This window comes from Rattus norvegicus, chromosome 5 (genome assembly GCF_036323735.1).
Source record: "Rattus norvegicus strain BN/NHsdMcwi chromosome 5, GRCr8, whole genome shotgun sequence".
NCBI classification, from domain to species: Eukaryota; Metazoa; Chordata; class Mammalia; order Rodentia; family Muridae; genus Rattus; species Rattus norvegicus.
Genome location: NC_086023.1, coordinates 147,734,452 through 147,759,259, shown reverse-complemented (window position 1 = coordinate 147,759,259; position 24,808 = coordinate 147,734,452). Strand labels below are relative to the sequence as shown.

Here is a 24,808-nt window from a genome sequence, read left to right as displayed (position 1 = left end):
GCCAAGGCATCACGGTGGGAAACATGGGACTGCAGTCTTTTATTGACTCTTACAGTTTCCTGGACTTTTGGCCCCAAATGGGAAAGAAAAAAAAAGCAAATTAGAAACAACATTGGCAGTAGGATGTGACAATGCCCCTGGGGAGGGAAGCTGAGTAGAACGTGGCAGGCCAGCGAGGGGTCCGAGTTTTGGAGGTCATGAGCCTCATCAGATATGGCCAAGATGGCAGAATGCCCAAGCTTCTTGCTCAGGCAAAGCTTCAGGAAAATTAATGTTAAGATACAAGGCTTGAGGGAGCTGAAGAATCCCAGGCTCTGGTCCCAGCAAATCTCCCTCCCGCTCAGTCTGACTCCACTGTGCAGAAACTGGGCTCTTCTGACCTGGTGGTCAGTGAGAGATGACAGGTAGGCCAGCCAAGGAGCACTTAGCACTGGCATCAGGGAGAAGGGGGGAAGGCCAGAGGCCAGGACAGCTGACCAGACACTAACCCATTGCTACTCTAGGGCCCCTACTCCAGGGCCATGCCACTCCACAGCCCAGGATAGCCAACCTCTGTCCTTCCTAGCTCAGGCCAGGAAACACTTTTTGCTAGGAGAGGAGGAAAGGAGAGGCCCACATCCCCTGGTGTGCTCCACACCCTTTAGGCAGGCTGGGTCATAGCATCCTTGAAGCCGTCATGGTGACAAAGTCCTCAAAGCTGAGCCGGATGTTGCCCTGTACAGCCGTATCCTTCTCCCGGAAGGCCTCAGTCAACACCTGAAGCTGGGTACACACCTTGATGAAGCAGTCCAGCTGCATGGCGGGAATGGCAGAGCGCGTACAGTATCGGGAAACCAGGAGCTGCGTGAACTGAGGGCTCAGGTTGTAGCCCATCTGGGACAGCGCTGGAGAGGAAGGGCACAAGAAGAGGCCTGATGTGAGCCCTTCATAGGAACTGGAGCACTACAGCACAGCAAATCAGGGGACCTCGGGGAGCAGCTCAGAAACATGAAGACAGAGAGGTCTTGGGAAGCCAGTCAGATGTCAGGAGCACAGGCGCTTTCTCTGGATGGGCCCCACCTCCCATCTCTTCACTCTCAAGGTTCGTGAGAGTCCAGAGAAGCCAGTGGTCTACCTGTGACCATCTGGTGCATTTGTTCTAGAGAAGGAAGTGTACACCACTCACCACCCCTGAATGAGCTGACATCAGAGGGGGCTACTGAGCACAGCTGTTCTGGAGGCAAGCGGGTCTTGGTCCCCTGCTTACCTCACTAGCCCCTTACTGCCATTCATGCAGGAATGATACTTAACCTGTGCTCTAATAAGGATTAAAGGCAATCATGAAGACACTTGGCACAGTGCCTTGCTCGCACACATCCCCCTATGAGGCCACAGTCTGCATGCCACTTCCTGTCTCCACTGCGATGCCTCCTGCCTCTTCTGCATTCCTTGTCTGCCTAGAAGCCATCTGAGCTCCCTGGAGTGGGAGCCCCTGAGCAAGGAACTCCGCTTCAGTTTTGCCGCTTATAAAAGGGAAAGCAGAAGGGATCCTTCCCCAGTCTGTGTGGAGTGGCAAACAGGACCGAGCCCCCAGCAAGATGGCTGTCAGGAACCCAGTGCAATGCACATCAGTGCCTGGGGCATGGCAGACATGATTCTGTTGTGGCTATGACTTCACCAACATCCATGAAAGAAGCTGGCGAGGGAGCGATCAGTACTGACCACCCTTCCCTTCTAGCAGGGGCAGGCATGGCGTGCTCATCCCAACCACAGATTTCGGTCTGAATGAAATGCATGGCCTGGACTCTCTGGGCAGCCCCCTTCCCACTGGGTGCTTGTAGCCACATTAGCTATCTGACCCAGGCTTTGGGTGTGACCTACAGAGTCCTCTCACCCACTGCAGCTCTGAGAAGGCTCTGGTTTGGGTTGAAAATTAATGGCCTCTGGCCAAACAACAACAGAAGTGAGCTCAGACAGAGCTCTTCCCATGCGGCATGCTGAGACAAGAAAGAGCCGCACTGCTCTCCAGGGTTCCATCTCTCCGATGCAGGAGGGACTGACTGTTCCACTCAGCAGTGTCTGGAGTCCTGCCGCCAGGAAGCCCAGCAGATGCAGACCACTGTTGTCTGACCCCAGAGCTTGGCTCAAGGCCCCATCCAGGTACAGAACAGTGGAATGGGTGGTACAGGCAGGTAGGGCACCGACAGAGGAACCCTTCACAGCGTTTTAAGAAATGAAGAGAGGCCGAGCTGTGCCGCAGCCCCTGTGCCCACTGTGCCCTCACCTTGCTGCAGCTCTGTGGAGCTGATGGATCCCGAGTGGTCCCGGTCATACTGCTGAAAGAGGTTCTTCCACTGCTGGAGGAACTTCCATAAGGCTGAGAAGCCGACGACATCAATTCGGCCAGTCTTGGTCTTGTCAAACATGTCTGAGTGGGAGGAGGGGAAGGAGGAAGGAAGGCTTCAAGACTGAGGGCCAAGGGACCACTGAGGAAGCCCTTCTCCCAGGCTGAAGCAAAGCCCTGTGCCCAAGTCTCAGGACCAGCCTTCTCCCTGGCCACTCAGCCCTGTCCCATCCAGATTCTGCAGGGCTGGTGGCTTAGCTCTAAGACTTGGTTCCATGCTGACCCCTTGCCTATAGTTTCTTACCCGGGAAGAGAGGGTCTACCTGCAGAATGGGAAACTGGACCAGCCTGTAACTTAGCAACCTAATTGATGACGATCCAAGAAAGGAAAGTGCATCTTGAACCCAAGCTCCCCCTTAGCTATACTTCTCTTCAGACTGCACACCTCTGCCAACTGTCAGGCAGTGTTGACCTGCCTCAAGCCTGCTTGAGAAGTCCGTGTGGAACTCACTTATCATCATGAGGCACGTCTCATCATTGAATGAGGACCAGTTGGAGTTGACCAGGGCCTGCTTCAGCTCCTTGAGTGAGATATAGCCACTGTGGTCGGCATCCACTGACTGGAACCAGGAGTAGGCCTCAGGATCGACATTGGGGGGGACGCCACCTGGAGAAAGGGATGTGAACCATGGTAGTCAGACCCAGGTCAAAGAAATGCTCCGAGCCATTCTGAGAACCTCCTTTGGCTGCAGGTTTCCCCTTGTGTTCTAGTTAGCTTTAATCGCCAACTTGACACAGCCTGGGGTCATCTGAGAAAGGAGTCCAACTGAAGGGTTGAATTGCCAGATCAGACTAGCCTTCGGGGGCTGTCCTAACTGTTACCTGATAGGGGAGGTCCAATGTGTGGCTGGCACCATTCTCTGGGTAGGTGGTCCTGGCTTGTTTAAGACCACTCGGAAAGTATAAGGCTGCAAGGGGGCCAGCAAACAGTGTTTTTCCGGGTTCCTGCTTCCTAGTTCTCGTCCTGACTTCTCAATGATGGACTACAGCCTATAAGCTCAAGTAAACCTCTTCCTCCCCTAATCAGAGTTTTGCCATAGCAACAGAAAGAAATCTCAAATGCCTACCCACAAGGCCTCACTACCCGTCCTCTATGCCTCCTGCAGTTGATGTCTAAAGCACGGTCCTGCAACGCTTTGTGTACTGTTACAGCAGCTTCTCGGCTATTTACACCCCGCCCCCAACACATGGAGAAAGCTCTGTGAAATGCTTAAGGGACAAAGGGAAGCAGAGTCAGGCTGTCCCAGTGAAGCAGGGTTGACAGGCCACACAAGGGGTTTCTTCACACAAGAAGGATAGTATCTGAAACAGACATGCGCAGTGTGGAGGGCAGACCCAGGAGAGGCCAGAGGAAAGGTTGCCTGACTGAAGATGAAGATTTAGTAGAGGAAGCCTAGGCAGGCTTGCCCACTTAAAACAACAGTGCACTAGCTAGTGTCTACTGTTGACTGGAGGTAGAGGGGCCTCAACTGAGAACCGCCCAGACCAGAGCTAAGAAACAAGTCAGTGGAGGGAAACAAAGGACACTTAGTGTGACCACAAGTGGCAAGAGCAGACTTTGCACACTTACTGGTCTGTGAGGCTAGGGCCTCCAAACCCCGCAGCTCAGCATCTGAGGGTGAGGAAAACGCGCCTGCCAAACAGGGTCTAAGAATCAGCTTTGGCAGTGGAGGGTAGGGACAGGAGGGTCTCATGAAGCCAGGCCCAGACACTCTTTTTTTCTGGATAAATGTTTTTGAAATTGCAGGGTGGGAAAGAAGTCAGACTGCCTTTCTGAAACTAGGGCTCACTTTCTGGAATTCCATGGGCAGCAGGTTCTGTGAAGTCCTGGGCCCATTTATGGTACTGGTTTTGAGGCAAGCAATTGCCTTTAAGCCTAGCCTGGGGCATGTCGGTGGGACATGGTCTTCTTGCTGGTTGATAGAGAAGCCCACTGTGGGCGGTGTCATCCCTGGCCTGGTGGGCCTGTGCTGAACAGAGAAGCTAGCTGAACATAGAGCAGGGCAAAGTCTAGGCAGTACCAGCTCTCCTCCTTGGTTTCTGCTTTAAACTTGCCGTCAGGGATGGACCAAATAAACCCTTCCTTCCTCTAAGCTGCCTTTGGTCATGGTGTTCATCAGAACAGAAACCAAACTGGAACAAGCAGGGTCACTGGGGAAGGACAGCCACCACCACTGGCAGCTAGTTTCTGTGACAACTATCGTTATGTGCTTCAACAGAAGAGCTCACTTGGCTTTAGATTCAAGTCCTGACTGGTTTTACTAGCTGTGTAATTTCAGGTGAAATAAGTTATCTCTTTGAATGCCAACTTCCTTTTTTTTTTTTGGAGCTGGGGACCGAACCCAGGGCCTTAGCACTCTACCACTAAGCTAAATCCCCAACCCCAACTTTCATATTTATATGAACCATGTCCAAGGGCGGCGGCAGGAATAAATTACACGAGACAACAGCAAAACTAAGTCCACAGCAAAGACTGGAGTGGGAGGGAGAGACGGCTTCCGAGAAGGGTTATTTCAGCTGTACATGAAGGGGTGAGGAGCTGTGGAGGAGGGGGAAGGAGGGGAAGGCTCAGGGTGTGTGCTCGGCACTCTGAACAGTCTCTGCTGGAGGGAAGGCAAGGGCTGATGGCAGGTGAGCACCTCTGATGGCCAGGACTGTCCTCTACAACAGTAATCCTCTACCCTGGAGGGGAACTTCCCAGGGCTTTGAGGCAAGTGAGTGAGCATCAGTGCCATTCCCCAGAGCCGCTGGCTACCCGGAGAGGAGCAATGCAGCCAATGAGAGGAAGCAGCAAAGGGGGAGGCTGAGCATGTGACCCATGTCTGGCCTTTCCTCCCCTGCCCTAGAGATTACCACCACTCTTGCTCCCTGGGGAGCAGGCTTGCTTGGGTCAGGGCTCCTCAGCCCTCTGACTTTCTATGAGCTCAGACACAGTGTTTTGGAGGATATGGAAATCAGTGCAGAGCTGCTGAGCTGAAAGCTAACAGCCAGAGCTTGGCTCTGAGAAGATAAATGCCACTGCTGGCAGTGCCCAGAACCCCAGAGGTTTGGGTATCTCCCTCGGGACTACCTGCCTGGGTACATCCACTCAGCTCGGCTTGCTTCCTAAGCACAACATTCCCTGGAGCCCCTTCTCACAGGGCCCAGGCAGTTCCAGGCTGCCTGGTTGGTGTTTAGCCTCCTGAGAATAGCCACTCTGGGAAGGAGCTCGCTAAAGTGAGTCCTGGAAAAGCAAGGACAGCACCCCCTCCCCGGCAACCCCTGCTCTTCAATCTCTGCCCACTTCGTCTTCCTTCCCCTTATTTTCCACAGCTACCATCCCAGTAAATGCCAATACTATTCAGCCATATAACGAGTCCTCTCACAGAATGCCGTCCGTCCGTCCATTAAACCCAGATGCTATGCCCAGTACTAAGTAAGCTGATGCTTCACATTTAACACAGCCTGAGAGGTGGGCTGTAGCACTGTCCCTATTTCACTGAGGTTTAAAAAGGCCACCTGGTCAGGTCAGCAAGTGTCTGACCTTTAAAGCTAAGCTTTCATCGATGACACCATCTTTCCTTCCTACAGATGAGGTCAGTCCCCCTCCCTCAGTAATGGAGTTTCTTCTCTTGTGGACAACATTGCTGTGGCCAGGTTATCTGCTGAGCCCCCTTCCCAGTCTAAGCACTGTACGCCCCACCCACTGCCTGTTAGCCTAAGGATCTCCCCATGAGAGGGGCACCATCTCCTCCTGGGGTCAACCTGACAGTGGCATATGCTTCAGGGAAAAGAACAGGAGTCCTTCTGAGAAGAGTCTTATGAGGTCCCCAGCCCTGCTAGCTTCTTGCTCTTTTTCTCTACCCTAAGGACAACATGTCCCCCAAATGGGATGCTCCGTTAGCCCTGATCCCAGAATGAAGACACTGAAGCAGAAGCTTAGCCGCTGACACACTTGTGAGAGTGAACAAGCAACAGAAATGCTTGCTGAAAGCCAAGAGGATATTGGAGATGTCAGCCCTAAAAAGCTAACTGATGAACTTCACATTCTGCCAGTGCGGACGGAGCAGGAAGGGAGGGGCTGTGGTGCCAGAGGCCGGGATACTTGCACATCTACAGGAAGGATAAGGATGGGACGTGGAAAGCTTAGACCAGGTCTGGGTTCCAGGACTGGGATATGGAGCTGGAGATTCTACTTACCCTGTCCATAAGGTCCAGGCGGCTGGGTACCATAGGGACTTGGATGTGCCTGACCATAGGGGCCTCCTGGAGGTCCACCACCATAGGGGCCTCCTGGAGGTCCACCGCCATATGGTCCGCCTGGAGTTCCAGAGGGGGTTCCTCCAGCACTGGGGTAGCCATAGGGTCCTCCAGGGGCAGGAGCTCCGTAACCACCAGGGGGGAATCCACTGCCATACTGGCCCCCACCATGGGGAGGTCCAGGATAGTAGCCACCGGGGTGTGGTCCAGGTACCTGTCCTGCAGCTCCTGGGTAACTCTGTAGGAAGAACAGACAGGAGCAGGATGACAAATGAAACGACAGCACAGCACTTTACAGCTACAGAGCACCCACACAGTCGTCCTTATGACTGATTCTACAGGTGACGTTGGACTTTCAGCTCTTTGCTCAGGTGGCCTTGAGGCTTCCAGGGAAGCGACCAGTCACTCGAGGTCATGCCAAGGGCATACAGAGTCTAGGGTGGAATTTTGTCCTCCTGACTTCCTCGTTCCTGCACATCAAAGGTCCTACAAGGTCTGGCATCACACCTGGCTTGTGGCTTTATCCCTACCTTTCAGTATACAGTGGATGCTCAGTAAATGCTCATCCGAACAGGTGAAGAGTCAAGCAGAATGCTCAGCCTTTGGGACTTCCACCTCTACTCGCAGGAACTCAAAGCACAAGTCAGGTCTCTGCCCCACAGCCTGGCCCTCATCAGTCACCAGTGACGTAAGCACAGCATGGACCCTGCACAGCAGCCCTTCCTTACCTTGTTAGCTGACAATGCATGGATATTCCCTATCCTCGTGTCTTTGAGCAGACATGGAGTCTATCCCCAGGGCATTAGGGACAATGACCAAACACCACACAGTTCCGGTTTGGCCCCCACTAACTCTCCTCACTAATGCATTGAGGAAGGAGATGAAATGACTTCCTCTTGGAGTGGTTAAACAAGATATAACCCAAGTATGAATCCTCCACTCTCTCTCTCCCTCTGTCTTTTGTGATACCCTAACAAAAAACAGTGTATTAGAGACAGGATGTGTACTTTTTGGAGAAAGTACACATGAAATAACAGAACTCTATAGAGTCTTTATAGGAGAGCATGAAAGGAGTTTTGACCCACTCCCCCACCCCGCCTTAGTTAAGGTTTTACTGCTGTGAACAGACACCACGACCAAAGCAACTCTTTTAAAAAGAATAATTGGGGCTGGCTTACAGGCTCAGAGGTTCAGTCCATTATCATCAAGGCAGGAGCATGGCAGTGTCCAGGCAGGCATGGTGCAGGAGGACCTGAGAGCTCTACACCTTCATCTGAAGGCTAGCAGAACACTGACTTCCAGGCAGCTAGGACTGGGGTTTTAAAGCCCACACCCACAGTGACACACCTGCTCCAACAAGGTCACGCCTCCTAATAGTACCACACCCTGGGCCAGGAATATTCAAGCCATGACCCCCCCCCCACCAAAAAAATTAACTTCTTCTGAGGCTTGTGAAAGGAAACTGAAATTATTTTCAGATCCAGAAGGATAAAAATATCAAGGGCTTGTCCAGTGAGTTGGATAGCTCTGGGTCCGTGCAGTTAAGGAAGAGTCCCTCTGCTGGAGAGATGGCTCAGTGGTTAGTTAAGAGCACTGACTGCTTCCTCTTCCGGCAGACACGGGTTCAATTCCCAGTACCCACATGGCAGCTCATAATTATTGCGGTAAGAATTACATAAAAGATGAGCGGCTACCAGTTCCATCTCACGCTGTCCCCTGGGCAGGTTGTTACCATGCCTGACACACACATTGTGTTCCGTGGGCCCTTCTAGTCACACCACGCTAGCCTTAGGCATTGTATGGCCTAGCATGGCTTCTACAACTGAGACAGGTTTTCTCTCTGCCCCCTGGGAACTTTGTTCACATCCCCTGTAGTTCAGTAAATCAAAGGTCTAAAAACTTGTAGTCTAACAATTAGATTTATATGTTAAAATCTCAATCTACAATACATCCACACAATAAACTCACAACCAATTGATTAAGGATATAAGCTGCCCACATAGATAAGATAAATTTGCCTACAGAAATCCATCCCAGCTACTGGGCAATTCAGGACCATCCGGATCTGGGTCATCCTTCCCTATCTCCATCTTGATTCATTCTCCCTCTCCTTCTTCTCCTTCTCTCCCTACAAAAACTTTGTCCCTGTCTTATTCTTTTACTGTCCAGTCATGGCCTTGATCTAACCTGTGCCAGCCCTCACTTGCATAATACATCAACCTACACGCAACTGTCTATAACTCTAAGATCTGACACCCTCATACAGACAAAATGCCAATGCACATAAAATAAAAATAATAATTAAAAAAATAAGAGTCACTCTGTTGTTTTGGGAGAGAAAAAGTTAGGTATAGTAGAAAGAAACCACAGTTCATGACTGCGAGGGAAATGGGAGCGTTTAAGACAGACAGAGAAGGGTGAATCTAAGCATCTTCAGAAGAGCTGTCCTTGTTCCAGGACTCAAACCGTTAGCTGTAATGGAACATCTAGCCAGACTTGGCTCGGGCAAGCTATAAATGAACAAAGGTTTGTATTGAAGTTTGTAAATTCTTTAAAACCAGATTTATATCTTTAATAGGGTAGGCTAGTGGTGCCAAAGGCCAGCCTGGACTTGGGAGAGGGACCTGAGGAAGGGGTGAATGGAGTCAATGATGGGTGCAGGCCGACAGCTCTGTGCTCTGCTAGAGATATCTCCTCATGCAGCCAAAGCCCCATCTTTTTGATCATATAAGCTACTCCCTTAGGGGTTGTTTATCAGTTCAATCATTTATCCCAGGTTTTGATTATCCCACTAAATAGCATTTTATGACCTTAGTCCCTTGACACTTAGAAAAAGACAGCAAGTATACATTTTTAAAACATAGCAAGGGGTTGGGGATTTAGCTCAGTGGTAGAGCACTTGCCTAGCAAACGCAAGGCCCTGGGTTCGGTCCCCAGCTCCGAAAAAAAGAAAAAAAAAAAAAAACATAGCAAGTCCTATGTGGTTCACTGGGCGCAATGTTTATGATTGCCAACTCTAGACATAGAGACAATTTTTATGTGAGAGTTAGCTTTCTGCTTCCCAACTCTTTCACTGTCTAAGCTTGGCTGACCTAGAACTTGCTCTGTAGATAGACCTTGAACTTAGAGATCTGAATGGTTCTGTCTCCTGAATGCTGGGATTAAAGGCGTGTACCACCATGCCTGGACCTAAGCTTTTCTAGAACTTGCTCTGTCCCAAGCTGGACTTGAACTCAGAGACCTGCTTGCTCTTGTTTCCTGGATTAAAAGTGTGCACCACCATGCCTGGGCCACTGTTCCTTATGATCCAAACCAAAAGCCTGTTTTCCAACCTCAAGATCTGGATCACAAGTGTGCTCTATTTCTGGATGTTAGTTTATTCCAGAATAAAAGCCCAAACTATTCCTTGTTCAACTGTAAACACAAACAATAAGTTAGCGTGGCGAGATCTTGCCCTGATGTCACCACTCTGTAAATCTACCTTCTCGGACACAGGATTCAGTTCTTTCACTTCCTGGTGCCCTTTTATTACTTGAGCCATATATTTTGTATTTAGTTTAGTGAGTTGTTTGTGCTGACGCAACCAGCATTAAGGTTTCTTTTTATAATTTTTAGTAGAATATCTGGATCAAATTTGGTTGTTGATGACTTCTGTGGAGAAGACAAGCATCTTACCACTAATATATAACCATCTATTTGAGCCTTGTTTTTAACTATTACTTTCTCTCATTATTCAGGTTTTTTCCTCTATTCATCAAAACATGTCTCCTTCCTTAACATCTTCTGGACTGACTCATTACTGTAGCTGTCTCTGTTCTTTCAGGTCCATGAAGCCCCTCATACAATTCACACTGCATCCTTATATTCTACACAGTTGAGAAATCCTGTAAAGAACAGTCCTTACACTAACTTATGTATTCTTTGTATTCTTTTTTTTTTTTTTTTTTTGGAGCTGAGGACCGAACCCAGGGCCTTCCGCTTGCTAGGCAAGTGCTTTATCACTGAGCTAAATCCCCAACCCCTAACTCATGTATTCTTGAACTCATGTTTTCAGAGTTCTTTCCCACAGCCTTAAGGTCTATCCTGAAGGTCACAGCATTATCATTTTGCTGGGGAACATAAGACACAGTATTGCTTCTGGGATTTGTGCTGTTTCAGATTGTTATGGCGTCATTAATCTTGGCAGGGAACATTCCCTGAAGGAGGAACATGAAGTAAAATATATACATTATCATGCAAAGAAGCCTTATTCCTACAGTAACTGTCAGTACTTGAGAAAACCCATGTCCACTTGGCCCTGCTCCTGGGACAGGAACCATGTCACACCGTCCCTTCTGCATCCATGCCAGACCTGGTATCTCCCCTTTCCCGTTTCAATTCAAGAGTGTGAACACTGATTATGAGTGTGGTTATTAAGTACTTAACTTGCTTGATGTAGATTAGAATGTGAAACAAAACCAGTAAGAATAAACTAACTTTGATTCCTCCAATCATCAGCAAAGTTGTCCAGGAAGATGAAGAAGTAAACTCATGGACAGCAGAGAAAAAGGCTGCAGACACTTCCTTAATAGAAGTGGGTCCCACTCTAGATTTACTAATATCCATGATCTCATTATATAGGGAGTCTGTATCCAAAGCCAAACTAGAATTGTTCCAAACACCCTTTAAGTGAGACTGAATTTTAGACCAGTCATGTTCAGAGGAACTAGATCCCAAGGGTGTTACACAGACCAATGAACAGTGAATGGCTTTGCATTGAGAGCCTGATCTTAAAATTTTAAATTTGATTTCCCATAAACAGAACTGCTTCCTCTAGAGCACTAAGCCTATCCTGAAGTTCCTTGCCAATATTCTCCTGAATCCTGAGTACTGACACATTTTTGGGTAATTGTTCTACATGATGTGCTGTGTGAATCTCTTTAACCAAGGATGCAGTGGATAAGGCAAACCTAGAAATCACACCTATTAAAGCTGTGGTCCCCAATATCAAGGCTGCAACAAATCTTTTCGACCCCTTGAGAGCCAAATTATCCTTATGCAAAGCCTCTATCCCAGGGTTGGAGAACCACGAGCCAGTAACATTAACAAGCAATAAAACATATGGAGGTTGTCTAAGTATAACGTAGACATCTTTGGATAAAAGTCTGCGCATCTAATAGATAGGAGCTGTGGACTGACTGCACGAGCTTCAGGTTTCCCATTCCTTGATAGTAGAGAAAGGTGCTGTGACTCGGGGCTGAGGTTTGCTTATTGGCACCTTGAGGAAGCAAAGAGTTAGCTTATGTGTGGCAGCAAACAGCCTAAACAAATCTGGTTGAGAAGGGTAATCTCTCCTGAGCAAATGTAGCTGCACCGTGGGTAAGGCCCTGCCTGGAGGATACCAGGCACTCACTGGCTATGTCTTTGGACAAGGAAGGCTTTTCATTAGTGTATTTACTACCATCCAGTTGAGTCTTATAATTGTGCTCTGGACTGCGGACAAACCAACCCAGGAGCTTAAAAGCTGTTATATTATAAGGGAAGTAATGTACAGTTTTAGCCTTAAAGCCAAAACCAAACCATAGAGGATATCTTTCCTTAGGAACTCTTTCCCAACAGATTCTAAATCCTCAGTTGGCTGACAAGGAGAAGCTTAGGGGAAGAGGATAAGTTCCTGTATAGTAATAAGTGACATTATAAAGCTTTGGCAGGAATAGTTTTAAAAAACACACATCCCGGGTTGGGGATTTAGCCCAGTGGTAGAGCACTTGCCTAGCAAGTGCAAGGCCCTGGGTTCGGTCCTCAGCTCCAAAAAAAAAAAAAAAGCAAAAAAACACACATCCCTGCTATCTTGATGGGCACCATCACCTCTTGTCTGGACCGGCAGAGAGGGAGAATCAGCAATCAATGAATGTTCTTGAAGAGAAAGCTTCTCTGCACAGCCATCCCAGTGGAAAATCAAACTGGCAAGGAGTCAGACTGGCTGTCCTAAGTAAAATTATCATTTGTCTTTCTAGTTAAGAACTAGACCCCGGCCCCCCGAACACACACACCCAGCACACTGGTACAAAGTGGTGACCTTAATAAGAGCATACGGCCAGGAAGTGGGATGAACCATCGGCAGCAGGAAAATAAGCTCAATAAGCAGCTGAAGGCTGAGCCCTGCCAATGGGAAGAGACAAGCAAACAGCAAATACAAGGCACCCTGCCTCCCACACCAAAGGAGAAGCAAGCATAGCCAAAATCGGATTTTGAGCAGTAGAGGGCAGGTGATTAGCTGCCATGGAGCTTCTGAACTTGGGGTCAAAGATTTGAACCCAAGGTGGAATGATATTATCGCATGCAGATGCTGCACTCGGAGCAAGTGGGTCTCTCCCGAGGAGTGGGTCTTTCCCCGCCAGCCAGCAGGACATGACTGAGAACTTCCAGGATCTCCTTCGTTTTATCAGAAGAGTCAGGGATTTCTATCTGCATCATTTTTGATGACTGCTTGTGAAATTGCATCTTCACAGGAAGCAGAGCCATCTGTCTCTTCTCTCTCTGGTGTTGCCTCCTGGCCTTGAAGTGGGCAGGCACAGTTCAGGGTCTGCTGAGTCTATTAGGGACTCAGACTAGGTTTTAGCATCTTTGGGAAAAACACAAGCATAGCCTCGATGAGATGTCAAAAGGACACCCAGGCCTTTCCATTCTTACCTTAACAAGTCTCTCCATTTTACCATAGGCAGGGTGTCCCTGACCTTACAGACCAATGGGTGTTTCATAGGGCTTTAGGCCTTTAAATTTTTGAGATAATTTAAAGTAAATGGGCATGATTCAAAATGTGATGGAGAATAGTATTTGAATTCTCCTTCCTGCAATTTTATAAGTTGAGATTTTAGCATCTGATGGGATCTCTTGACAACTGCCTGTCCTTTCGGATTATAGGGAATTCCCATAGTATGAGTAATACAGAAGGTTACACAGCCAGCTTAAGGCTCTGCCTGTATAAGCAGGAATATAATCTGTCTTTATATACAGAGGAAATCCAAGGTTAAGAAAAGCAATAGTGCCTATGTTGTATCCCATCCTTAACAGCCTTCCTGTCCTGGCAGAAGCCATAATTACATGGGAACGGGTATCCCCAAAGACATGAACATATGTAAGTCTTCCAAAGGAAGGAACATAAGTCAGACCATTTGCCATAAAGAGCCAGGCTTTAGACCTCAAGGATTCAGTCCATGGGTAAAGTAACATGATGGTGGGGCAGCTGGACATTTTCTTACATTCTGCCTTGCAGCTTCCTGGGTTAGCTGACCTGCTATCTCAGCACCTGGGAATTCTGATGATGTAAAGTGTGAGAGGCTTGGGCCTGTTGTACAGGATCTAAACTACAGGAATAATTATTTGTGTCAGGGAATCAGCATTCTGATTCTCTTCTGACAAGAGACAGGGAGATTAGTATGTGACCTTATATGAGGTATAAAATAAGAAAAATTCCTATTTTGGACCAAGTCTTGCAGGTGTTGTAGTAACACATTAATCTGACTTTTATCTACATTAATTACATCTGTTTCAACATGTGCAAACAGCCTAGCCACATATTATAACTCTATATAAACATTAATAGGGGAGTTTTCACTCATTTCAAAAGCCCAGATTACAGCTGCTACCTCAACCTTTTGAGCTGACTTAAAGTCAACCCTTTTTGAAAAGGACTTTCCATTTTTAATTGTAGCTGCTATACCATTAGAGGACCTGTCTGTAAAGATCAAGTCTGTCTGTTCAGTAGGACTTGTTCTATAACTAGTAAGAAATAGAATCCTCTGAGTGTTTAGAAAATGTAGTACTGGATGTTTAGGCAAATGAAAAGAAAGATCTGTGTAACTTGCTATACTAACTTGTCAATCTTCTGAGAAGACCACCATTTTACCACTAATATCATACAACCATCTATCTGGGCCTTGTTTTTAACTATTTCTTTTTCTCTTGTTATCCAGGGTTTTTTCCTCTACCAACAAATCATGTCTCCTTTCTTAACATCTTCTGAACTGACTCATTAGTGCAGCTGTCTCTGTTCTTTCAGCTCCATGAAGCCCCTCATACAATTCACACTGCTTCCTGCACAGTTGAGAAATCCTGTAAGTTCTCACACTAACTTATGTATTCTTGAACTCATGTTTTCAGAGTTCTTTCCCACAGCCTTAAGGTCTATCCTGAAGGTCATAGCATTATCATTTTGCTGGGGAACATGAGACACAGTATTGCCTCTGGGATTTGTGCTGTTTCAGATTCTTATGGAGTCATTAACCTTGGCAGGGAGAAGATTCCCCAATAACTTTGGCAGGGAACATTCCCTGAAGGAGGAACATTAAGTAAAATACGTACATATGCCTTACTCCTACAGCAACTGTCAGCACTTGAGAAGACTCATATCCAGTTGGCCCTATTCCAGGGGCAGGATTCACTTCACACCATCCCTTCTGTAGCCATGCCAGATCTGGCATACTAGAATATCACCCACATAGTGAGATATGTATCAGGCCAGTTTTGTCTAATAGGTGAATTCACGGTAGGTATTGCATACCTACTAATGGCAGCTGGGCAAAGTACTTTTCATGGGAAGTGAGATAGGTGCCTGCTTACCACAGTAGGCACTGAAAACTCATATCAGGGTGTGATGAAACAGTGAAAAAAAAAAGGCAGTATTTCAAATCAGTAACTATAACACAGTGGTTCTGAGGGAACTCTAGTGGGGTGGCATCAAGGAAGGAAGACAAGCATCAGCAGCACAAAGATCATGTGAAAGCCTCCATTTAACAGACTTTTGGGAAGTACAGAAGACAGGATTATTCCAGGCACTAAATAATGCTTCTTTATGGTCCATCTGAAGTCGTTCTGGATAATTACCAGTGGATATTACCAGTTGGCAGAGGCAGTGAAGATGTAAAAGATTCACTAGGAGACATCCCTGGGACACCTCTTTTTCTTTTGGAAAGCTGTATGGCTAACCCAACCTGGTTCCAAAGGATCAAATGTTTTAGCTGAACCAGTTGTACAGAGCAATGTAATTGGTCACCGACTCTTTCCCAAGACTTCTGAATCATAGGAGTATCCTATGGTTAGGATAGCAGAGACAGTATATCTTATAGTTTATAAATCTGTCTTAGTGACATTTTAGCTCCAAACCCTTTAAGTAAAGTTTTCAATTGCTCTGTATGCCTGTGAGTTTCAGGAGACAAAATTCCCCACAGTAAGAGCTGTCTGAGAGCCAGAGAGAGAAGACAGAGGCAGCAGGCTTTTGGGAAAGTCTGCTTGCTCCTGTGACTGACTGAGAAGTGGAGCCACACTGGGCAGATGAGAGAGAAAGAAAGGAGTAAGCACAGGTGTGTCTGTGCTGCCTGGGACCTGCCTGCCAACCTAGCCGATCTAAGACGCCCTATTCCCTTGTCCTTGGGATCTGTCCATCCTGCAGGCAGACAAGGAAGGAGCTTTGGGGAGATTCCATTTGTCTCTTGTCTGTTTGGGGGACCAAGTTGTCCAAAATTAAGAATCCCTTTTTCCTAGGGCTCTTCGGATGCTCATGTGAGTTTAGACCAATCAGTCACACTGGGGGCACACACCTCATCACTATCACAGTAAGGAGTAAGGTATGGGGGCACACATGCACCTGGAATCCCAGCACGTAGGAGCAGGAGGCAGATGGGATCTCTGTGAGTTTGAGGCCAGCCTGGTCTACAGAGACTTCCAGGACAGCCAGGGCTATATAGAAAAGCCTTGCCTCAAAACAAATAACAGAACCACCACCGCCGCCGCCGCCGCCACCACCTCACCAAATAAGGAATGAGAACGGGGCAATTCTTGTTGGATTGAGTGGACCAAAAGCCCAACTGTGATGTCCCCACTTCTCCCAGTGTTTTCTGTTGGACTCAAATAGGGGTCTTTGCCCTTTATTTACTGAACAGCACAGAAAAAAAAAATGGTTCAGGAAGGGAATGAAGGACATTTTTGTTTTGTTTTGAGACAGGGTTTCTCTGTGTAGCCTGGCTGCCTTGGAACTCACTCTGTAGACCAGGCTGGCTTCAAACTCAGAGATCCTGTCTGTCTCTGCCTCCTGAGTGCTGGGATTAAAGGCTCACATCACCCTGCAGTTCTTAAGGCACACTTTTCTACAGAGACTTTAGCAGGATTTTACAAGGAAGAAGTTACTTCACTGACCCAGAACAGTGCTTAAAACCTTGCACTGCAGCTGCAAATGGCTGTGGTGCACAGCATTGCCTGGGTCAGGGGCATGGGGTGTAGAACTAACCATGAAGCCCTGCATTTAGCTTGGGTTGTAAAAGCTGACTGCGTGGGGAATCCAAGACAGGTAAGGTTGGTTATGTAGTTCTCTTAAAGGCAGGTTAACCTTACACAGGCTGAGTACATAGTAGGACAGCAGATAGAGTACCCAGGCTTTATTGCTCTCAAGGGATATTAACTTCTCTGCTAGTTCTGGAAAATGTCCATTCTCTTTGAATGAAAGAGGTATTTTTAGGAAAAGGTATCAGCACACTGAGACTCACCTTCACTAAACCTCAGGAGAACAGCTAACAGTGCCTGCTACAGGAATGAAGTGAGGCTCGTCCTGTGAAGCCTGGTGGAACTAGATCTTGGCAAGCAGTAACTATGACAGTGCCCCTCTAGAGGAAAGGAAACCTGAATTCAGAGAAGTCACACTTAGACTATGTGGAGCGGGGGCAGAAGCTAGGTCCCTGGAAGAGGGACACACTCCCTCTCTTGTCCACCTCTGTGCACTACTAGCTAGGGGCTCTGGAGGCTCAGAGTGTCCCATGTCCCATCCCTACATCAGTTTGGAAGAGCACAAACCAAATAAAAAGCAAGCATGTGCATTACTTATCTATTTTTATTAATTAATCTATCGCAGAGGTATTCTCTACCAAAAGAAGACAGAGGGACACTGTACACACAGGCAGACAGAGGGACACTGTACACACAGACAGACAAAGCAGACTTATGAGTGAGCATGGTGTGGGCAGGGAATGGCAAGAGCACATCATGAACCCAGAAAGGAAGGTTCTTCACACCCTCCCTGACCAAGCACCACTCTGCTGTCTCAGTAGGTGGGTGAGCTATCTGTGCCTGCCCAAAGTCTCCCTCACCCAGCAGAAAGTTCCCTAGGGCAGGCAGGGCTTCTTTCATCATCATCACCACCACCACCACCACCATCACTACCACCACCATCACTACCACCACCACCACTATCACCACCACCACTACCACCATTACTACCACCACCATCATCATCATCATCATCATCACCATCACCACCACCACCACCACCACCATCCGCAGTCCCAGCACAGTGCCTGGTATGTGCACACCTCCATACACGTGTGAACAAATCAGCACTCTGCAGAGCTGCGCTGCAGAAGGCAGAGCACCACAGAAGGGTTTCCAGTGGAGGAGGGATGTGCTGTGAGCCTTGTTTGGAGACTCGGCCAATGTGTGTTTGGAGGATGAGCTGGGGTCAGGGACAGCAGCCCGGGTGCTGGGCAGGCGGGGCAGAAACCAGACAGCAGACGCGGGGATGGAAAGAGCGGGTGGATTCTGAAGCTATTTCAGAGGTAGACTAGACATGACTTGGCAACTAATTGGATTAGGCAAGAGAAGGGGGTGGGGTGGGGTGAAGCCAAATGTCTAGAATGACTCAGGGTTCAGCTTGCACATGATGAACCAGGCAGAGCCATCAACTAAGACACAACAGGCTGGGGAGGAAGCTTGTGTAAGGCTTTGGGTTGGTCCCAGGGTCACCGAATTGCAAGTTAAGGTCTGAACCAGAAATGAGAGCCAGATCTTTGACTCCATGCTCCCCTCCCAAGCCTTTGCAGACATTTTCCAGCGGCATTTCAGACCCATAAAAATAAACTGGGGGTGGGGGGCAAAAGACAAGAAGAGTTTAGTAACCATGGTTTCTGAAGCATCACAGAAAAATTATCTCTAGGTCCTAGCTGATGAAAATAGGCTATGTTTGGTAATTTTCGGGGTTTGAGGCTCTGCAAGGTAATCAGCTTTTGCTGGTTCCCTGATCCTGAGAGCTAAGTGTGCACCCCACCTTAGAGAAAATGAAGATGCCCAACGTTTAGTATAGTTTATCATGCAGCTAAGATGAGAAATGGACTCAAAACAGCACCTGCACACATGAGGGCCCAGCACGTCTGTGCCAGGAGCTGTGCTAAACTTAACATGCCAGGTCTCCAGGCTTTCCACTGGACACAGGTAGTGGGAAAGGCTGGAGGTGATCTTTCAGCACCCAGGAAAGAGGACCCCCCAGATCCCATTCGTTTTCCACTGTGGCACCAAGACCTCAAGCTAGTTCAGTTCAACCTCACAGTAATGGTCTCTATTGCACTCCAGCAGGTGACAAGAGAGCTCAGACCCTCCCGATTCAGAAATTCCTGCATGCTTTTAGCAACAAGGGCTCCTTCTTCTACCTCCAAGCCTTTGAGAGGCTCGAAGGTATCAAAGCAGGTACATACTGACTCCTTATGAGGAAAGGAAGAGGTTGCCTGCTCAGAGCTACCTTTCAAGTGCCTGATGGGAGAGGAAGGAGCCTGAGCTAAGAGTAAACAGCCACAAGACACAAGAAATGGTCTGGCAATCACCAGCAGGGCCTCCTAAAATATTTAAAGGACAGAGACATGCAACCAATGAACAGCAAGCCAAGAGCTGTCCCAAGACTTTAATTACCACCTCTGTGCTGACACTCCAAAATCTCTCTCCAGTTTCATCCCCCATGAGCTGCAGACCCACATACCCAACAGCCTCCTGACCTTCCCTCCCTCCGTATGCTTTGTTCTGATCTCCAAGTACCTCCTGCCACCAAGTCATACAAATCAAAGCCTTGACGACCTCTCAAGGGCCTTTCCTTCCTTTCTCTGTCACTTGAATTAAACGTGTTCTTTCAGCTCTTCCTTCCAACAGCTTATCACAGCAGCCTTTACCAGGTCATCGTCCTATTTCGTCAAGAGGGTTTCTATAGCTCTGAAACCTACCCCCTTGCCTCATCCTCTCCCGTTTCCACCTCTGCTTTCAAGGCCCCATAGTTAGAGCTCTGAGAGACAAAAAATGTTATAAACCCTTCACCAGCTCCCCTCCCTCAATACTCTTGGGAGGCAATCAGTCCCCTCAAAATGACATACAAGACCCTTTGGGATTTGGCCCTTGCTTTTATTTCTGGTCTTGTTTTCTTGTCTCCTGGCCCCTCATTATTAAAACCAGACTAATCTTAAAACTGCTCCCCAAATGCTGGACTTTCTTATTCTCTAAACACATGCTCAGGCATTCTGATACAAACAAGGCAGTAAGAAAAATGTACTATGGAATGTACGGTCTTGCTTCCTGGTCTTTGTAAAATCATTTCCTTGGCTGGACTAGAACTCTTGTCTTCCCCCAGCTTATAGTTCCTGCCCCACCCCTGGGCTGGCCCTGCTGTATGCCCCGAGCACCTTAAACGCACTCCTACTTAACAGCCTACATTTCTGCACTCCTCTCTCAAGCAGAGTATTTACTACATGTCCACTTGACACTTATCTCACTTCTGGTGAGTCTGGTGTGGGTACTGCTACGACCCCATTCTACAGAACAGGAAACTGAGCTTCGGGTCTTTACAACAAATTTCTGTAAGCAAGTTGGCCAAGTAGGGATATGCAAAACAATCCCTCTGGCTCAGAAACCAAACTCTTAAGCACTGAGTTCCATCAAGCAGGCTCCCCCCCCCCCCCCCCGAAACAAACAGTACTTGACTCTTGCTACTCCAACACCAAGGCAGCTCTTGAGCACCCTGGGCTGGAGGCAATGGAAAATTACAGGACCCGAGACTCCCACCAACGGCTGTAATCCTCCAGAACTATCCAGTGGGTGGAAGGGAGGTAGCACTGCCTGAGCCTTTGCATGATTTCAAACAACCAGGTTTCCTTTCTTAGAACACCTGGGATGAGGAGGCGGACAATAGAAGGTGGGGATAAAAGCTACCTTTCTTCTTCTATTCCAGACATTTTCTCCTAGTGCTCCCTTTCAGTATTCTGCCCTAAACACGCCCAGGCAGCATAGCAGCGAGTGTCCCACTGTGCCACAGCCCATGCACCAGTGACATGCAGAGCTAACTCCCTCCATACTCTGCTGCATCCCACCCTTCCTGTACCCTTTCCACGGGTCCTAGTTCTCTCTTTCCGTGGTAAGGGACTTAAAGCCCCAAGCCCTTAAAGGATGAATCCAAGGGCATGTAACACTTATTAAGTGGGGAGAGCTGGTCTGTCTGCCACTGCTTCTAGTGTATATGAATCATTCCCAGAACTTAAAACGTAGATTACTGGGGCCAGGAGGATAGCTCCATTGGTATACTGTTTGCCATGCAAGCAAGATGACCTACTTGCATGGATGTCAGCACCTCAGTAAAAAGCCAGATGTGGCCAAGCATGCCCAGGAAGACGGAGGCAGTGAGGATCCCTGGAATCTCTCGAGCTCACTGGCCAGGTAATGGAGCTCAGTGAGTTCCCTGTTTAGTGAGAGGTTGCCTCAAAACATAAGTTGGGGAACAACTGAAGCAGCTACTCAACTGTCAGCCTTTGGTTTCCAGATGCTCAACACCCCCCACAGGTAAGCACACACCCCCCTCTCACAATTGGGGGTGGGATCTGTGCCATCTAAGCTCAGAGATCTTAGACAGGACCCAAATCTGTCCTTTAAACAAGCTCTCGGGTAATTCTGATACAAACCAGCCACTAAAAATATGTACTATGGGAATGTTTTCCCAACCTGAGCTCCTCTGGAACACCAACACACAAAAAAATGAGCAGACATAATGCAAACCAATGGAGTTCCCTGGCTAAGACATATTCTATGCCTTTCTGGAAGGTTTATAGTGAACATCACCTTGCTGTATTAACAGAGCAGTTCCCAAGCTTGCCTAACCACAGAATCCTCCTCTATTAACAGCAACCACTAGCATCTCACAGAAGCCAGCAAGTGGAACGGGGTCTGGGAAGCATGGCTGTGGCGCTTCTTTCTACTCTGAGCCCACCCTGGCCTCTTTACTCACTTCTGCTGAGAGTGCAAGAAAAGGAATCCAAAGCTCTAACCCCGGCCTCACCCTCCCTTGCTAGGTGTGACCTTTAAGCCTCTCTGGGTTTGCTCCACAGGTGTAAGTCAAGAGAGTAGGCCCTGCGTGCCTACAGGGTCTTCATATGGGCACAATGGGGGCCCAACTGCTGTGTAGGGGCCAGCAAGATGACACTGTGGACAAAGGAGCTTGTTACCAGGTCCAAGATGTTTGATTTCCCAAGACCCGTTCCCGTTCGTGTGTGTATGTGTAGCCACCACCACCCCCAACACACACAAAAAATTTAAGAAATGCTGTAAGAACTGCACAGGGCTTTAAACATCTTTTGGTCTGTGACTATGGTCAATCAAAGCTTGAAAATATCCCATTTCGGGGCTGGAGAGAGGGAGAGATGGTTAAGAGCACTGACTGCTCTTCCAGAGGTCCTGAGTTCAAATCCCAGCAACCACATGGTAGCTCATAACCATCTGTAATGAGATCCAATGCCCTCTTCTGGTGTGTCTGAAGACAGCTACAGTGTACTTATATATAATAAATAATTCTTTTTCTAAAAAAAGAAAGAAAATATCCCATTTGATTTTTGCCTTCCACTTTCTTTACATGAGATTAATCTCTTAAAACTACTCTGTGATCAGGGCAATTCTTTGGTCCAAATTATTTCGAAGTGTGGGGTCTGCTTTGAAAAACCCTACAAACTGATGTTACACTTTCCTGTATAGCATAGCATAGGCTTACGAGAGTCACATCGTTCTTCCTAATAACTCTGTGAGGGGTGGACTTTACTACTGATCCATTTTATAAGAGGAAACTGGTTCAGAAAAACGACTTAAAACTAACGCGGCAAAGACATGGTTCCACTTTTAATTCAAAACTGTATTTAGCCACTTCACCACACTGTCACCTAATTCTGGCCATAAAAATCACACTGCAATAATGTTCCCGGCTGGTTCAAGGCAGACTAGAAAGTAAGGAAAAAGCATTTGCAGACAACCCAGGTTATGACCTTGGCTCTGCTGCCAAACTACCTGGTAACTTAGATAAACTCCGTATCTTCTCTGGGTTTCACTTTTCCTACCTGTGAAATAAGACTCTGGACTACCGTGAGTGGTGTAATCTAACTTCTGGCACCACCTACCACTGTTTGTCCTGATTATTCTGTCGCAGTACGTGCTGAGTGAGTCGGGAAAACTGTTTTTAGCCTACGCCCAGAAAGACTCCTAGGGAAACAGAGCTTTAAACGCCTCCAGAGCACAGAGGACTCCGCCCCACTGGAGACCTGAGATGTGCATCCAGGTCTAGTCCAGCCCGGATCTATTCTGTGCAAAACCCCCAAAGCAAGGCTTGCGCAAGACAGACAACCCCTTGAGTGGTCCTCGGTGACGTAAAACGAGCGCGACGGACTGGTCCTCGTTTCTCGCTCACGCAGGGCATTGTTCAGGTGAACCTCTGCGTGGGAAGGGCGCGGATCAAGTGGGGAGAAAGAGCCAAAAAAGAAGGGCGGTATTGGATTTATAGACAAAGCCCAGATATTGACGCAGGGGCCTATAACTCACCTGCCCGTCTGGATAGCTGGCCATGGCGGTTATGACGTCATACAATTGTGGTGGGCTGAACTTCCTGTTCTCAACATCTCTCGTTGGGCTTTGGGTCAGTTCCGCTTGTAATTGGACATCCAGGCTGTCAATCTACCGGTTAACAAACGGAAGTCACAGGCGGTGGGTGGGTACCTAACAGGGGAACAGGAGAGATGGAGGGTCCGGTAGGAGTGTACGGAAGTGTTGTTGGCGGTAGTGGCGCGTTTGGTTTTGTTTTTCTTGACCTGGAGCAGACCTCGGACCTAGTCAGATCTGGTTATCTAATGGAGAGACTAGGGCCGTTGTTTCTGCGGTGGCCATATTATAACCTGGCAAGTCGGACGCATGTTAGTTACGTCACTTTTTGTGATCGCTTTATTTTTAACTCCTAGGCGATTGCCATGGCTACTGGGAACTAACCCTCTCCTGGAATGCAGGTGCCATTTAGAACTTGGATGCTAAACAGATCTTTGGACGGTGGAGAAAGGTCATACCGCCAAAGTAGAAGGAAAATTAAGATGACATGGCGCTTCTTTCTTTATAAATGGGGAAACTGAGGCTCAGAAAGGCAATGACTTATTTGCCTAAATTCACAGTGAGTTCACAGCAGAATAGGGCCTAGAACCAGTGTTAGTAGATGGCTAGGTCTCAACAAGAGACCCCTCTGTAGGTCAAATCCCAGCTCCTAAATTACCAAACATCCGGGCTTAGGTTCTAAACTTGTTTGCATGCTTATTTGATTAGTTACAGTCCCATGTGACTGGGCATGGTGACACATGCCTTTAGTCTCAGCAGGCAGAAGCAAGCATATCTACATAGACAGTTCCAGGCTAGCCAGGGCTGCATAATGAGGCCCTGCCGCAAACAATGACAGAAACTCTCATGTGGACAAAGAACTGTGTCTGGCTTATTTATAATTGTGTCCCCAGTATCTACGGCGCCAAAACACTATACTTTTTAAATAAAAAAGAGTTCTGAGCTGTTACCCAGCCAGGCTCTTTCCAAACCCCCAGTACTGATCGTGTTACATCCCTCATCCATACCTGCAGAAGAAGACAAGCATTTTCACTCTAATGCTCCAGGCCCTTAGTGATCTGGCTTAGCCTTACCCAGTCAGTAGCCCACTGTCTTATTTCTATGCTCACTTTCCCCCTTCAGCACTCGCATTAGTGAGCAGATCCTGTTGTTCGTCTTCTTTTTTAAATGGTTTCTAGTTATATGATCTGAGGAAGTGAGTTAACCTGAGTCACAGTTTTCTCCAATCCGAGTTAAAACAATGCTAATTTAGAAATGAACTAATCACAGCCTCTCACGCTCAGGTTTTGGGTTACGCCACCCTTTCATAAAGACCAATGGTCTCTCACATCCAGTCCTTCTGTGACACCCTCCCTTTAACCCCTTCATTGCTCCCAGCTCATTAACCACTCCTCTCAGTCCCCTTCCCACAGTTCTGCCACTGTGTCACAGTCTAGCCCAGCGTAAGAATTTTCTGATCATTTCCACAAAACTCATCCCTTCTGCTTCAAAAGCTGCACA

General features: G+C 47.8%; 1 protein-coding gene across 1 annotated transcript; it reads right to left on the bottom strand.

Annotated features, from left to right (window-relative positions):
* Nucleotides 1–20: 20 nt before the first annotated feature.
* Nucleotides 21–23,287, bottom strand: Pef1 (penta-EF hand domain containing 1). The gene is made up of 5 exons (NM_001007651.1): nt 23,252–23,287; nt 6,563–6,860; nt 2,835–2,990; nt 2,264–2,407; nt 21–884 (listed from the first exon to the last, which is right to left on the bottom strand). The coding sequence occupies exons 1-5, from the start codon at nt 23,273–23,275 to the stop codon at nt 655–657; spliced, it is 852 nt and encodes a 283-aa protein (NP_001007652.1). The 5' UTR covers nt 23,276–23,287; the 3' UTR covers nt 21–654.
* Nucleotides 23,288–24,808: the final 1,521 nt, after the last annotated feature.

Coding starts and splice junctions, on each gene's coding strand:
- Pef1 (NM_001007651.1), bottom strand. CDS start 23,275: ATGGCCAGCTATCCAGACGGGCAG. Junction 6,861..23,251: donor CCAGCTATCCAGACGGGCAG/GTGAGTTATAGG, acceptor TTCTTCCTACAG/AGTTACCCAGGAGCTGCAGG. Junction 2,408..2,834: donor GACGTGCCTCATGATGATAA/GTGAGTTCCACA, acceptor CCTCCCACTCAG/ACATGTTTGACAAGACCAAG.